The sequence below is a fragment of the Notothenia rossii genome, assembly GCF_949606895.1.
Source record: "Notothenia rossii genome assembly, chromosome: 4".
NCBI classification, from domain to species: domain Eukaryota; kingdom Metazoa; phylum Chordata; class Actinopteri; order Perciformes; family Nototheniidae; genus Notothenia; species Notothenia rossii.
The window spans coordinates 22527160-22543873 of record NC_136902.1 but is presented as its reverse complement, the minus strand read 5'-3'; the positions used below and the strand labels follow the sequence as shown (position 1 = coordinate 22543873).

The window sequence follows — 16714 nt, the reverse complement described above, 5'->3', positions numbered from 1 at the left end:
TATTGTTGAGCGTGAGCAACATAAATCCTAATGTGACTGATAATCAGCAGTTTAACTAGTATTCAGATCCTTTAATTGTAAAAGTGCTTCAATACAAGTCCTGCATTCAAGATTATTTCTGATACATATCATCAGAAAAATGTACTGTTTCCCTTGTGATTTATTCAATTATTATAAATTAAATTAGGAGATTGTTTATACTGATGCATAAATGTTTAAGAAGCATTTACAGCTGTAGCTGCAGGAGGTAGGTCATGGGATTATTAATGGAGGAGGAAATAAGGAAAAATAAAGTCTCCAAACATTTTAGACAGTTTAGAATTCACACTGAAACTGGATACTATTTCCTCTTGAGTCTCAAACAGGTTTTAAATGAAACCATCTAAGACGTTAAGAAGGGAAATGTCTCATTGATTTCACTGCAACATCTGAATTGTGACAAGAAACTCTTACCAGACACACATTTTGTATATTTTGTCTTGGGATCCAAAAGGTTGGGATTCCCTGGTTTAGTGTTATATATTCAAATTTGTAATTTTTCATAACCACACCTATATGATTTTATATGTGAACATTTTTACAAGTAACCAGAACTAGTATAGACATTCTGAAATATAGTGGAGTATACATGTGTGAAGTGAGATCAAAAACAAATACTTAAATGAAGTACAAATATCTCAATATTGTATTTAGGCTAATTGCTTATATAAGTGTACTCAGTTTTAACCGCTCTGTTGCATTCAATGACAAAGCGTTGATTTGGGCGAGACACCCACACCTAATCGTGCAATTTGTGAAATGCACTTCATTGCTCACACCCACTTTGTTTACATGCAAATAACAGAATGAATGTACACTGTCAACTCAGGATGAAAAATATGTTATGATTTCAAATAGTGCATAAAGCAAGCACGGATGGTTTGGCGAGACTCTTTTGACATAATGACACGGATAAAAAAGACAAACAAGGTGATAGTGACTTCTTGTAGATTTAAAGCCTAGATATCAGGGTTAAAGAGTTGCCAACTTTAATTGCACACCGCTCATTGGTTCACACAACATACCATAACATCACATGTCCATTATGGCACAGTTAACAGGCTTGGAGTCATATTTCTTCTCCAAGGTCTTTGTTGCCCTGCTAAAAAAAAGCATGGGTTATTGTTCTAGATTTTTGTTTATCGACCTATGTCCCTTTCTTATCAGAGGAACAACATTATTACAGGTAGACTAAGAGTTGGACGGCGTGTAAAGCTGATAAAGCAACTACTAACAGCAAGATGTGATAACTGATCTGATGGAAATGTTTTGGCTGATGAGACGGATTATCAAATGTGGAGGGAGGCCGTGGCTCAGTGGATAGTGTGCTGGACTTCGAAGTCAGCATGTTGTTGTGTCCCTGGACGAGACACTTCACCCCAAATTGCTCCTTTGGGGATTGTCCACAGTACTGAATGTGTGTAAGTCGCTTTTGATAAAAGTGTTTAACAAGTGACATGTAATTTAAAAATGTATATTTTCATCAAGATATGGCACATTCTTATTAGAAGTCATTAATATTAAAGTCACTAGAAAAGTTAAAAAGAATAGTGTTGTAATAAATGATCAGAATCAGAATGTGTACATACAAGGAATTTGACACTTTTTGCATTGCTTTTAATGTACACGCAGAAATAGACATCTGAAACAAGGACATTAAAGTTGATGAATAAAGACACAACTAATATGTTTACTGGTTTGTATAAAATATATCAATATTTTAAAGCATCAATGACTAACAATAAATTAAAAAGTCTATGTACAAGTCAAGTGTTCTGAAATGTGTAAACTATACTAGTCGTGGAAAGCAAAACATACTAAATGATTATGTAATGTAAAAAAAGAAGAATTCATTGTAAGAATAGTGTTGTGAAGGAAGATTTGTGTTTTGTATAGACAGACATAACACATAGACATAACATGATAACACTTGAAACAGTGAGTCAACTCAATCAATGACACAACCTGTTGTTCTCCTGTTGTTTTTATTTGAACCTTTTATTTTCGCAGATAGTAATTGTGCAACATTTTTAAACAACCGCAAGGATCTGAGCACATGTCCCTACGTCACGGACAACGCCCCCGTCCGGCCCTCCTGTGACGTAAACCGGGAGCAGGTCACCCCGTCGCCGCTGCCTCCACTGACAGGTCCGCCGAGCCGGTACAGAGAGATAGGTGAACGGCAGCACACCGGGATCTTAAACCGTCATTTGATACAGACGCTTATTTAACCCGATATATAACTTGACTATGGTGGCTGTGTGAGAGGGAAAAGATGGCACAGAAAGACACGCTGCTGAATCTCTTCGCCGGGGGGTAAGTCACATACCGCAAGTAACCGGAGTAATGTTATAAATAACTCACTGATAAATGAAACACGAAGAGGTACCGCCGACGTTGTGTTTTAGCCATGTATCTTCTTTGAAAACCCTGTATGAAACCATGTAAAAATGACTCGTTTATCTAACATGTTTTCAGGTTTAAAAACCCGCCGGCTAGCATGCTAACAGGAGCTAGCTCGTGTTAGCATAGCAAGATCTGGCCAATCTATCATCTGTTTCTTTTCAGTGTCCTTCAGGTGATTTAATGCTAACACTAAAGCCTACGGTTGGGTTGAAGCTCGGGCCAACGTTTGTGTTTGATTTTAACATTTTAAAGGAAAAATCTAGTTAACGTTGTTGCCGTGACAATGCACCACCCAGCAACATCAGTGGCACAGCTGTTTGCTAACGCCTGATAGCTACCGTTAGCATGGTAACTATGTCCCATTCGTGATGCAAATAACGGTATGTTCTCTATTGTTCACTATGTAAAACCTGACTCTGTGTAACTCAAGGCTGAAAGTTGGCTGGACGTGGCGCAGTCACAAGACTGGTCAGGCTGTATGCGGTGCCCTTTGAAGTTACATAACAGAAAAGCTATACTGTACATAGCCTCATGCTAGCGGTGCCAACATATCATCACCACCTGGTCAAAACGTCCTTGTGAACCCCCAGTTATGATGTGAAGACTTGCTGTGCTATGTATGCGAGCTTTGTGGCTTTCAGGTGACCCAAAGATCACATTTAAAACACGTTCGGCTTGATAAAAATGACGCCATTTTACCCTTGAAGTGTTATGATGAACCTGAGGTTATAACTGCAGCTCACGTTTTATATAACTTTATCTATGCACATGGAGCAAAGGGGTGTACAGCTTGAAATTAGGGAAATTTGTAATAGGGTAGTTCAATTGATTACCAGATTGTTTTTAGTTTAACTGTATCCAGTGTATGTTGAACCTACAGAGGAACTATGTGACCTCGGAAAACCAGCCAAACTTGTATGACAGCCTTTAGTAGATTTCCAGTTACTACCTATTCTTAATTTAATGCTTAACCCAATTACATTTTACAGGCCCGTTGTCATTCTCACAGGACTCCACCAGTTCCCCCTCGATTGATGTCCACACAGTTTCTGTCAACATGATTGCATGTGTTTTTCAAAATAATGTAATGGGAAGTGTAACTGTTTTCTCTATATTCAATGATAAAACACTCAGACATGGTTGGATAGGTGACTAACGATCAGTTAATTCATAACCAGGTAATTTTTTACTTCGGCTTACATGGTTGACTCTGTCCCTCAGACACAAACATTACAGAGGGCTTTGTCTTATCCCTCCCAGACTTCTTAAATTGTACCAGACAAGGCTTTGGATGTGCCGCTGTGTAATGCTGAAATGGGAAAAGTGCAATCTAAACCAGTCTTTCGTCACGCAAAAAACTGACCATGTGCAATTACAGCGTCTGACACATAAAACCTTCTGCACCAGTGCTAGGTTAACTGAATATTTTCCCTGCAGAGCCAGTAACTGATCTTTAACCATAATTGCACCTGGCCAGTGTGTGTTAAGAGGGAAAACACACTCTTCCAGTCAAAAGCGAAATGAGAAATCTTCCAAATAATAGAACCATTCTACTTACAGTATACATACATGCATTGTTTTTGGTATATTGCTTACTATTTTTAAAGATTTTTATCCTAATCATCCTTATTTTTATTTGCAGGTGTAGTGGTACGGTGGGAGCCATCGTCACTTGCCCCCTGGAGGTGTTGAAGACACGGTTGCAGTCCTCAGGCTTCGCTCTCAGGCCTGTTTTTCAGGTGCAGCTTGGCACCCTAAGCGGCACCGGGGTTATTCGACCAGGGACTGTTACACCCGGGCTGCTACAGGTCCTACGGTAAGAGGAGTGTTTTTGTTGTTGTTAGAAAAACCGCGCTTCAGCTTGCTATGTGGTATTTCCCAAGAGATTATTGTATTATTCTACCTGCCACAAAGGAACAATGTGTTCCATCCTTACAGCTGGTGCACATTTCTTTTTATAAGGACTAACCTGAAGGTAGTGAAGATCTGCTGAGTTTTAACCTGTGAATACCTCATTGTTAAGGCATGTCTGAGTTGTCCATGTAACAAATTTGTAAAATAACCGTTATTGTTTGGAATAGTTTAGTACTAATATATTGAGTTAGTTCATAAAAATGCTTTTGACAGATTGTCATTTGCGTAATTATTTTATTAGTTTTACTGTTTAGGCTTCAAACCCTTTGCGTGTGAGGATTAAGTACACAGTATCATGTCCGTATTAAGTGTCTTTAACCAGCTGTTTTGGATGGAACAAAACATAATTTTCTACCGGAACTTAAGTAACACATTAAAAAAAGTGTTTGTTTTTCATCAACGTCCTTGTATAACTGCTTTGGTTGGTTTAAACTAGAAGCCCCCAGCGGGCCAAGATGAAGGAGGAAATGTTTGAGTGCTGGGTCAGGGTTGTATTACACTGAGAGGACTGAGAAATACAGGCTTGACGATTTAAAACTGAAGCTATCTTTCCCCGATGTTCTTAAGCCGATAAAAAAATATATACTTTTGAGCCGTTAGACAATGGTTTGCATTTGCAGAGTTGTAATTATGTTAAACACATTCTGGAACTTAAACCCCTTCTCCAGTCATTGAAACCTGCATTTCTGTGTTTTTTTTACACATGTTTTTAGAGAAGATCTGTAGGGTATCAGTAAGACAGAGGTGGAATGTGTATAGACAAGTTTTGTAAAACATACCTCAACACAAAACACAGTTGTATCCCAGGCATCTGGAGTTGTTCAAGTTCACTACCTACAAAGAGTTTTAAAAAACTGTCGGGGTTGTTGGGCGTACGTGACAAGGCAAGCAATGCGGAGAGCAGACTGGGTTTCATGTTTGAACTTATGCAAAACCAGCTCAAGTGAACAGGACTCACGTTAAACTTGTGATGCTTGCAGAGGCTATCATTTACATTCCCCTAATAGAGCAGGTGGGGATAATCCTAGGCAGACTTTTGCTATAAAAGAGACAGTTCAACATGTATATGAATACATCTCTGTTATATAAACATGTTTTTGATGATTGTTCCCTTTTTTGTTTCAGATCAATTCTTGAAAAAGAGGGGCCGAGATCACTCTTCCGTGGTCTTGGGCCGAATCTTGTTGGCGTTGCCCCGTCAAGGTACAGTGAGTTCAGTTTCTGCACTAACTACAATACACTCCCATCTCCCCACCAGCCTTACAAATCGCCCTTTTGTTAAACAAAGTCCTGAATCTACATGGCAACCTCTGTGTCAATGATACCTGCTTGTTGGTGTACGGACACACAAAGTCCACAAAGCAAGCGGTTAAGGAGGCCACAGAGTGCGGCTTAGTGGAGGATTCCCGGAAAAGTTTTTGTCTTTGTAAGGATTCCCTTTAGCACTAGCATGAGCATTAGCTATTCTTCTCACACAAATAGTCAAACAAACATAACACACTAAAACCACCTAAACATTAACAAAAAAGAGCTCATCTTATGTAACTAACAATTATGTTAAGAAGTGAAAACAAAAATGATCATCCTTTTAAACCAAACACAAAAATAGCAAAACATCAATTGTACATAAACAGTTAAATTACAATTTCCTAAATACAGATATTGTATTAACAAAAGTGTTGTTGGACAATGGACCATGGCTCTGTACACGACTCTTTTCTTTTTCATATTTGTTTCTGTTTAAAGTAACATACATATTTCATTGTTTGCATTTAGTCACAATTGTGTTGAGCCTACTAATAGAAAACCCTTTCCTATAATATCTTTAATCAGCGGGTTAGTCTGTTGTTTTTAATTTGTCAGGAGACTTCCCCATGTAACATACCACACCTACTTGCCAAACAAAGCAAAAAGGAGGAGGCTGTGTTTATATTTTTTACTTTAATGGGTGAAAGCAATAGACTGTTGTCCTGGCAACAGCTTCCGAGTTCCCCTTCTAGCCTTTTTTAAAGAGTTTTTTGAGTCAGTGGTTTAGTCCAGGGTGGTTACAGCGTCTGTCAGCTTGAGGCCCTGGTACTCTATTTGGTTAAGCTTCTTAACACAAGTAGAGCTGCAACAACTAGTCGACAAATCAGCAAGTCGATTATAAAAAAACAAAAACGCCTATTTTGCTCCTAATATTGATAAAGTTGCTGCTATTCGATCATAAATATGACATAAAGATGTATTTCCTTAGGCTTTTGTAAAAGACATTTGAAGGCAATTCTTGCTTTTTTGAAAACCCGGGCTGACATTTCTCACAATTATTTATTTACAAAACATTTTTAGATTACATACTTGTAACCAATATTTAAATGGAAACAATCTGAAATTCCAGCCCGGAACACGAGACACGTAAGATGTGGAACCAATAAAGAACTGTGTTTGAGGTTTTACCGTCAGACAGAGAAGGGAATTATGATGGCTGGATAATAATTGGCTGGCTTAAGTCAAACACAACAGTTTGGTCATTTATATGTTTACCATGTGAACTTTACCTTTCAAGTGTCAACAAATAGTCAGTACTTTGCCCTGTTTCGTGGTTAATAATCTTGGAAGTCACCTTTCCCCCAAAGCAAGAGTATAATAAGGAACAAACAGTGAGTCCTGAAACATTTGTCACAAACTGTTGATTTAGACTTTGAGACTCTGTCAAAGTGAAAAAGTTCATGGGTTACATGTACTTTCCCCATAGTTAATAAGTAGCTGCAGTGTGATCCTTTGCCCAGCGATTCAACTCTCTCCACTGGTCAGCTTGGTTAGATCACATTCAGGGCAGCTGTGGGTCTCTGTGGTGCTGCCCAGTGCTTATTCAGCCCATTCTGGTGAGCTGACGGTCTTTTCCAGAAGCCAGGGCACGCAGCGGGAAACAGACTGCTCTGGATGCACTCTGTCAAAGGCCAACACAAATCACAAATCATCACATAATATCCAAGCTGTTATAAAACCACATTCACATATTAAAAGTGCTCTCCTGTTTAATCACCATGTGTTAATCTTTACAGCCACTCCAGCATAGAGTTCTCACCAGTTTGTTCTCTGTTTTTCAGAGCCATTTACTTTGCAGCATACTCGAAATCTAAAGAGATGTTCAATGGGCTGTTCGTCCCTAATTGTGGATTGGTGCACATGTCCTCTGCTGGTGTTGCAGGTGAGCAGGCTGCAAGTTAGACTTTGTTACATACACATAAAGGACTGTAAAATGTAATGTAATCCAATATCCAAAATCTAATTCAAGATACATCATTTTAAAGCCTAACTGCCTTGTCCCACCTGTGGTTAAATGAAAACATCAACCCATTTTCAAGTCAATAAAATGATTACTAGCTTGAAAAGGGTTATATTTATGACAGGGCAAGTACATTTGACTGCATTATTTTTGCAGATGTAATACTGCTGTAATTCCCTTCAGTGAATTAGAGTGCAACAACAGCACTTCTCACCGTACAACTTATTTATGAGTTACATTGAAGGAATTACATGAATCCTTTGTTACAATGCTCAGCATATGAAGATGCTTCTTTTGTCATCCGTCTTTAGCTTTCGTTACTAACTCTCTGATGAACCCTGTCTGGATGGTCAAGACAAGGATGCAGCTGGAGAAAAGGTGTGTATCCTCTTACTTTCACATGTCCTGTGTGTGCTGCTTACACTGTTAGCTCAGGGGTGTAAAAAAAATCCTCACTTATTTTAGGGGACCCTGCGTGTGGGAAGGAACTCCATAAAATGTGACCTTTTTTAGAAACCTTTACTCGTGACCGCCATCATGGCAGTGTCCTTGGGTTATGCAGCTTGTGAGACTGAGCGTGTGACCCAGCTCCATTAATAAACAGTGCTGACGTACTGTCCTGTGCACAGGATAAGAGTCTATATTTACACAGAGCAGGGTAGTAGTATCATGTGAGGACATTCAAGTCTGTTCACACCTGTTCTGCAACACAACATAGTTGTCTTTCTGAATGATGGGAGAAAAAAGATAGAATCATGTCAACTAAATTCAGTTATGGCTACATTCATAAAAAAGAAAAGAAGAATGTAACAAAGATGTAACATGCTTTCTCAAAGAGTTGAAAGTTGAAAAATTGGTTTGTGGGACTTTTCAGGCTCTGGGGATAGCAATTCATATTTTTTTTGCATTTTGTAGACTGCATGATTTATATATTTATATATATATATATATATATAAAAAAAAAGATAAGATGATCATCAACAGTTAAATGTAATTTTGGCACTAATGAGCGTGCCCGGTTTGACTTTCAGAGCCAAAGGAGAGAAGAAGATGAATGCACTGCAGTGTGCCCGCTATGTTCACAAAACAGAAGGTGTGCGGGGCTTCTACCGAGGCCTGACTGCATCCTATGCTGGCATCTCGGAGACCATGATCTGCTTCCTCATCTACGAGACACTGAAGAAACACCTCGCCAAGAACCAATACAACTCCCCGAACAATGAGAAGGAGAAGGGAGCCTCGGTCTTCCTGGGTCTGATGTTGGCAGCTGCTTTTTCAAAGGGCTGTGCTTCCTGCATTGCTTATCCTCACGGTAAACACTGACATCCAATGTTTATCTCTTGCAAATCCACAACATAATGCCAGGGAGAAGTATTTATGGAAATGACTTATGCCCTCTTTTGTTTGTCTCCATAGAGGTCATTCGGACAAGACTGCGTGAAGAAGGCAGCAAGTACAAATATTTCTTCCAGACGGGGAGGTTGATAGCGGTGGAAGAAGGCTATGCAGCTTTTTATAGAGGACTCATTCCACAGCTCATCAGACAAATCCCCAACACGGCCATCGTCCTCTCCAGCTATGAACTCATTGTCCATCTGCTGGGAGAGTCCAAGTGAAGAGAAGGCTTTTTGGTTGGGATCTTCCTGCCAAACAAAGGAGGCCACAAAAAGCCCATGACACGCTTGAAAAGTGACTTGAAAATGCACCACATAACTGGGTTTAATGTGGTGCTACAGAGACTTCTATGGTGGAACTGAAGCAGGTTGTACTGTTATCCAAAGAGCTAAACATATTATTTTATTGAAAGCTTGTTAGGAGTTCATCAAAAATAACTGAAGGAGTTTTGTGGTACTTATTAAAACTCCAAACCTGTGAAAGAGGTCATCTTTTTAGAAGACTAGTGTTAAGTTAATTAAATTATTTTATGTTTTGTTATTTTACCGTGTTTGTTTCATTTTTATCAGTGTACCACCACACATAACTGCGCAGGTTGACTCTCTTAGTTAATGAAGGGAAGTAATTCAGATAACGTGCTAATAGTGCTGTTTCTTGCAATGTAATGAGCACGCACATCAGTTAGAGATTTCCGTTTCACAAATACCATGTGCTGGTTTTGAGTTTTGAATTTTGAATTACAGAGAAATGTATCATATTTTAATTAATATATATATAGTTATACAGGGGTATCTGTATGTTTTTCTTTGTAGGAAAAGAGACCTTATGAGAGCATGGATGCTTATTCGACCAATGGATCCATAAAATGCATCAAGAAACTTTATTACTTGGTGGTTGACAATACAAAAATCTACCTTTTACTAAAAGTAATGAAAGCAGAAGAGCCGAGCACTGTTGCGCTTTAAAGATGACAACATCACAATACACAAGGGACTAGTTGGCTGGTTATTTTGAAGTCCAAATATTCTGTTGATTTCATTTAATGATGTATTACTATCTGGCGAAGATTTGACTGAAAAATAACGTCAAGAGTTCTCTTGTAATTGACCTATGTTTTCCTCCTTTTGGGACTATTTTTTATTTATCCAGCCTTAACTGTCCAGTCAATGCTCTCCTTCGCTCTCTATTTGAATGGTAGTATGTTAATGCTGGGACTGAACATCAGGATGTGTTTTTTCTAATAATTTTCATCCACATACTGTTCATTGTTGAGATGTGTTACTGTTTTTTTCCAGTAATGCCTGCTTCACATACATTCTCCGATCTGGAAACAAGTCTTCCTCATAATACCATATAAAAGTTTTCACCCCCATGGACTTTTTCACGCTCTATTCCTTTAAATCACAGTTGAACTCAGAGCTAAACTTTTATGACTGAGTATCATGGAGGAAATAAAATGTGTGCACATTAACCAAGATTAAGTTAAAAAGATAACCTGGATGCAAAAAGTAATCTGCCTAAAGTTGGAAATCAATTGTGAGCTACCTTTGGCAGTGTTCACAGTCTTGAATCTTGAGTTTAATTTTAATTAGTTTACACACCAAGACAATGTGTCATAGGTCACAGTTCTCTTTCAGACCGAATCCTGTTTTCGTTTTCCTGCCTTCACAAAATGTTACGGGCTCAAGAGGAAGTGACTCTGTTCCTGATGACTCGTAGTCCATCATGGATACAAATGAGGTACTTAAAATGCAAAAAAAAGAAGAAAAAAACGCAATGTTTCCAGGCACGAGAACGTCTAGTCATCTCAGACTGGAAGAAGAACCGCGCCTTAGGGGACTTATTGGCTCAATTTGTTTATGAAATGACTTGTTACACAACATGAATCAGCATAATGGATGTGTTCTTCCTGGTGTGGTTTTTGTATGATTCATCCACATTGTTCTCTCCAACTGGAAATAACTGCCTCATGACAAACAAGGTCTAACTGGGAGGGCGGAGAAGTGGGAGATTTGTGTTGGTGTTCAATTTCTAAATGGTAATTTGTGTCAAGGATAATGACTGATTGCAGGCTACCTATTGCCGTCTGTTCTTTCCACACTCTGAAACGTGAACAATAGGTCTATGTGTTTTTTAAGTCTACATTCCCTTGTTGTGCTTCAACGTTCAGTGTTTCATTTATAGCACAGGAAAAAAGGCCATTTTACTATTACGCTGCAACGTTGTTATCAAGCCTTTATGACCCTGATTAACATAAATAATATTCAGTATTTTATGTCAAAGTGACCTTAATTAATAATAAATTGAATAAGAAGACACCCAACCTATTCCCACTTTGGATTTGATCCCATATGACATCTTTGCAGCCTATGTGTACAGAAGGAGCAATTATAAGATAAATAACGGACCAATTATGATTTAAATATAGATATGCCATGTATTTACAAGATAGACTTGAAAATGTTATCTAATAACTGATCTTTAAAGCATTAGTAGCCTTAGTTATCTATTAACCATTAATGTTAAGTTAAACAAATAAACCCTTTGTTAATGGTTACTTATAACAATTAAGTTTTTTAGAGCTGAAATTATGAGATTTGCTGTGTGGTAATAAAGCAATAAGGAAAAGGCTATCTTAATTTGGAATAACAGAATAATATTGTATGCGTTGTAAACTTTACTATGAAGCAGCTGATAATGACTTCTCAGTAGCTTGTCAGTTTTCCTTTAACTTATCTTAACTTATGACACATTATCATTTATTTGTTAAATACATTTTGTATTGTTTATCTGTATTTTCAAAGTAACAAGGGATTACAGTTATTAGATAAATGTATCCAGGTAAAAAGTACAATATCTAAATATATTATAATTATTAAATCAATTATTATTATTTAATTAATTTATATTATTGTATAGGGAGGTAGATTGATAGATACTTTATGATCCCAATTTTGGGAAATGATTCTGTTACAGAAGCAGCATACAGTGGTGCAGTAAAGCGTCCTAAAACCCAGAAGTAAGCAGCGCATGAATTCCCTCGACAAAAAAGCAATGGGATTTCTCCATAGGATTTTGGAAAATTGCTCGAAATTAGGTCTGTGGAAAACAAATATGTTAGATAAATGCACGTTTTGTTCAGCCGGATAATATCCACGTGTCTAACCTACTTTTATAATTTTCGAATCATAAATCGAATCCCTTTCCGGCAGTGGCGGTTCTAGACCAATTTGACTGGGGGGGGCCAGGCTGGGGCCAGTTATTTTCTGAGGGGGGCACAATAAATGCAGGACGAAAAAGACAAAGACAGTATGAAGTAATTGCGCATAAGAAAACAATGCAATAAAGTTATTGGTATTTGTTTCATTAGTATACACATATTTATTTCAGATACTTATAGTTACAGTTTTTCTAATGGAGGGGTTCTCCAACCTTTTTTAGGATTAGAGCTACTTTTACTCCTCTTGTTTGTTTTTTGCAGTGTATATATTTATCACATTTGAACATTATTATATGCTTACCTTGAACCTTTGTGTGCTGTTTGGGTCTGTGGGACCCGTTTTCAGTGTTTACTAAAAGAAAATGTATGCAATTAAAATATTTTAACCTGCTTTATTTGGGGGTGGACCTCACATCCTCTAGGGCAGGGGTCGGCAACAGGCGGACCGCGGTCCGGACCCAGACGCCGACCTATACGGACCCGGAACTATAATCAATACATTAATAGGGGATTTCAATTTTGACGGGGCGATTCTATTTTAACTGCTGCCGACAGGGGGCGAAAGAGACGAGTGAGCGATACAGGGAGAGAAACACAGAAGAAGAGATGAGAGCGCGGCAGAGAGAAGCGGAGAGGAGAGTGAACAGACGTGTTAGCGGCAGAGAGGAAGAGACAAATAAGGACACATGGCGCTCTCCAAGAAGAGGAAAGTGGACAGTGAGAACAGAGCTTTTAACCCTGAGTGGAAGCTGCTGCTACACTTAAGCACTTTTAAGATGCACATATTTTCAAAAGCTATTTTTTTTATTTTCTCCTATTTTATTTTTAAATGCAGCCCGAGAGGAACATTACACATATCCACAGTATTTTACTGTATATCTGTATAGTTAATGTTAATTGACAATAAATGTTGTTGTTGTTTAATGAATTGTACTTTCTTTATTTGATTGGCAGTCAGTTGTTGATTACATGCAGACGTTGATAAAGCTACGGGCTACTTCAATATACATCACACTAATTCATAAAGCAACTTAGACATTTTGATGTTCCGGACCTTTGCATGGGGAGATATTCTCTAACTGGACCTCGTTGAATTTTAGTTGAATACCCCTGCTCTAGGGGGTGCGGGTGCATGCCCCCCCGTGAAGATTTTTTTTTAAATGTTGAAGTTAAAAGCATCAATCTGGCGCACTTTGAGCACAACATGAATTTATGGATACAACTCTCAACACTCATATGAAAGGGAGCTGTATACTTTTTAAATAATCAAAAAATCTTTAGAATATGACCACAACCAATAACAAATAATTTAAACTTGTTTATTCTCATCTTATGTTACCTATAGTTTAGTTAGCATTCTTACTTTTTATTTATGCATATTTTACTAATCACTCCCCTTTTAAACTTAAAAAAAAAATGTTTTACTCTCTTATAGTACACATTGGAATGATTTCTGACTTTATTTTTTACAACTATATTAAATAGATAAAGGTGTGCTCTCTCTAGCTCTCTCTCTGTTTTACTCGCTCACAGAGGCTGTGTGCTCCCCCGTGGCGATGACGGCTTGCGTTAAACCTATTTGTAAAGTGGGGGAAACAGGATTTCGACCATGATTTCGACATGTCCCCCCTGTCCCCAGTGGAAATTACGCGGAGACCCCTGCTCTAATGGGCCGACTCGAATGACAAATATCGTTAGTTCCGCCTAATCCGTCAGCCAAGAAATCGTTTAATCATAAACTTTTTTTTCTCTTTTTCAGGGGGGCCACAGGGGGGTCCAAAGTCAGTGTTATGGGGGTACTGGCCCGCCCTAGAACCGCCCCTGCTTTCCGGTGGACCTCCATGGGACCTTTTTTCGGAAAAATTATGTATTGAAGTCAATGGCGAGAGAAGAATTATCTTTCGATCCCGTTTGAATTGTGCCACGAATTATACATGATGTTTGTCAATCTTAAAAAATAATGTTTGCCGTAAAACTGTGAACACTTTTTTATGTGTGAAACCGCTCAATGAACTACATCTCTGGCCTTGCACAACACGTCACCAACACCAAGATGGCCGTCAATACTGTCTTGCCAAAAAAGTCGTAGGGCCCTTCTCACTTCTCTTATTTTTCATTTCCTCGCTCCTCGGTCTTGGTCTCACCGGAAGTTGATTTGTCTGCGCCATCTTGAGTAGCGTCCCAATGGCCTTTTTTTTGCCGGAGGATCGAGGAACGATAATGGAGGAGCTATAACCGAGGGACCACCAGACCATCCTTCGATGAAATCCCCAGACACTCGCCCCGCCCCCTTACTGTGTATCGCTCACTGATTGGACGAGGCAGTGCATGCAGTGATCTGATGCTTCTTGACATGAGAGCAGTTTCCCAGTGGAGTGAAGAAAATACATGAACCTCACGGGAGTCACTCCTCAGTTTATACTGTGTTTTGTTTCAATTAATGTATAATTTAGTTACAAATATGTCATAAATCTGAACAACAAAGTGGTCAAAAATCCTTTTCTTCATTTATTGGAAACATTTTCACGATCGATTTTTTCGTTTATACATTTTAAGAATGACGTTTATCTTTTTTGAGAATGAGTTCTTATTTTATTTAATGTATTTGGGTCTACAACAGATGATAAAAATGTTTGTGTCAGTAAATGTGTACTAACAGAGGCGGGGGTGTGTGTGGAAATAACGGGGACAGAGCTGGCTGCTGTCAGACGATCAGCTGTGCAGCGTCATCACAGACGGACGTCGCTTCACGTGACGCTCCGGAGCAGTGGCGGATTTAGGATTGTAGGAGATCCGGGGCTTAGCCCAGGAGTTGCTGGGGGGTTCGGGGGTAAAGTGCTATTTTTTTACAAGTGGGGGGTGGACCGAACATCCTTTAGGGGGGTCATCGCCTCCTTTAGGGGGGTCCGGGGCATGCTCCCCCGGGAAGATTTGTTTTTAAATATTGAAGTTGAAAGCATCAATCTGGTGCACTTTGAGAGCAACATTAACCCTACCTTAATAATACCTTAAAGCGGACAAAAGGCACTGGAGAACACTTATTCATTAACATCCTTTAATGAAGCAAACTAATGCCTTAACTCACTCAAATACAGTCGTTTACTTATTTCGGTGAAACGAATGTGCGTAGAGTTTTAAAGGACGCGGATAGTCTCACCTTGATTCTGGCGCATTGCTTATCGTTTTATAGATCTATTCTCATCCACCATCTTTGTTTGTGACGTAAAGAGTGTAAGAGTCACGTTTCTGAATCGGACACTGAGTTGATGCAGTCACAGCCAATCGGAGTCTGATTCAGAGGGTTTCCTGTCAGTTTCGTTGCTATGGTTCCGTTGTTAAGTGTACTGAAACGAGAGCCGGTATAATTCCAAAGCAATATAAACATTGGAATACGTTATTTTAGTGTCTTAAAGTTAGACTGAGGTATGAAGGGTTAACGTTACATCTTAGGATACATGTTCTGTATACATACTAACATATACGGGTATAATTAGTGTGGTTACTCCATGTTTACTAGCTATAACTTTAACATTACATCACTCTTTTTCACTTCTAACTCAGTCAGCCAGACTGCAGATATCACCATTAGATTCACAAACCTGAAACATCATCAATTTCTTCACTACTGGTGATGACATTGTTGTCAGTTGCTGATACTACTGCTGCAGCTTGTGGCGCCTTTTTCAATGAAAATAACTTTCTAATATCCATAACTTTATAGGCTATTAGCTTAAAACTCGTCAGGCACTAGCAGAGCCATATGGCGCTGGGCACTAGGAAGGATCACTTCTTCTTCAGGGAAGGCTACGCAGAAGAGATGGGCGAGTCCTGATTCATCCGGATCATTAACCCGGATCCTAGAAATGAGCTGGTCGTGACGAGTCTCCCATCTCCATTAACCCGAGTCCTTTGAGTCCTACACCTGGTGTGACGTACAAATTAAAACTATCAATTGCGTCACTCGCTACTCTCTTTATAACATGTAAAATAACATTACAATGTACCCCAGTCCATCTGCCTACCCTTTAGCAAGTAGGATAGCTTCCAGAAGTTATCGTTTGGCTCAGGGGAGGGGACGCGGATCAGTGAAACTTCCTGCAGACTCGTGGGGACTCAGAGCCGCCCGCGGGAGCCATGCACGAGTCAACAGCAGACTCAGAGATTCGCAAATCCTGACTCACTGTGCAAAACATAGCAGACTCGTGCGGACTCAGAGCCGTAACCGTATAGCAGCAGATCCAGCAGACTCGTCCTCATGCACGAGTCAACAGCAGACTCAGATTCGCCAAATCGCAAAATAACCCTTTTTTTTTGTGATCAACATTTTTTATTAAAGCAAAAGGCACTGTGTAGCGCAGGTTAACATAACGTCAGTTTAATATGCTCGTGAAATGCAACAACTTTTCGGTTTCACCGGTAGGACTGTCTTGGTGATGCTGACTCATATGACTCAAATGACTCGTATGATCCAG

The 16714-nt window shown here is 39.1% G+C and overlaps 1 protein-coding gene across 1 annotated transcript; it reads left to right on the top strand.

Annotated features, from left to right (window-relative positions):
* The first annotated feature begins 2087 nt into the window (after positions 1-2087).
* slc25a33 (solute carrier family 25 member 33) lies at positions 2088-10394 on the top strand. The gene is made up of 7 exons (XM_079674206.1): positions 2088-2355; positions 4088-4261; positions 5485-5562; positions 7449-7549; positions 7939-8005; positions 8659-8939; positions 9044-10394. Exons 1-7 carry the CDS (start codon positions 2315-2317, stop codon positions 9241-9243), a joined length of 942 nt encoding a protein of 313 aa, XP_079530332.1. The 5' UTR covers positions 2088-2314; the 3' UTR covers positions 9244-10394.
* Positions 10395-16714: the final 6320 nt, after the last annotated feature.

Coding starts and splice junctions, on each gene's coding strand:
- slc25a33 (XM_079674206.1), top strand. CDS start 2,315: ATGGCACAGAAAGACACGCTGCTGAATCTCTTCGCCGGGGG. Junction 2,356..4,087: donor CTGAATCTCTTCGCCGGGGG/GTAAGTCACATA, acceptor TTTTATTTGCAG/GTGTAGTGGTACGGTGGGAG. Junction 5,563..7,448: donor GTTGGCGTTGCCCCGTCAAG/GTACAGTGAGTT, acceptor TCTGTTTTTCAG/AGCCATTTACTTTGCAGCAT.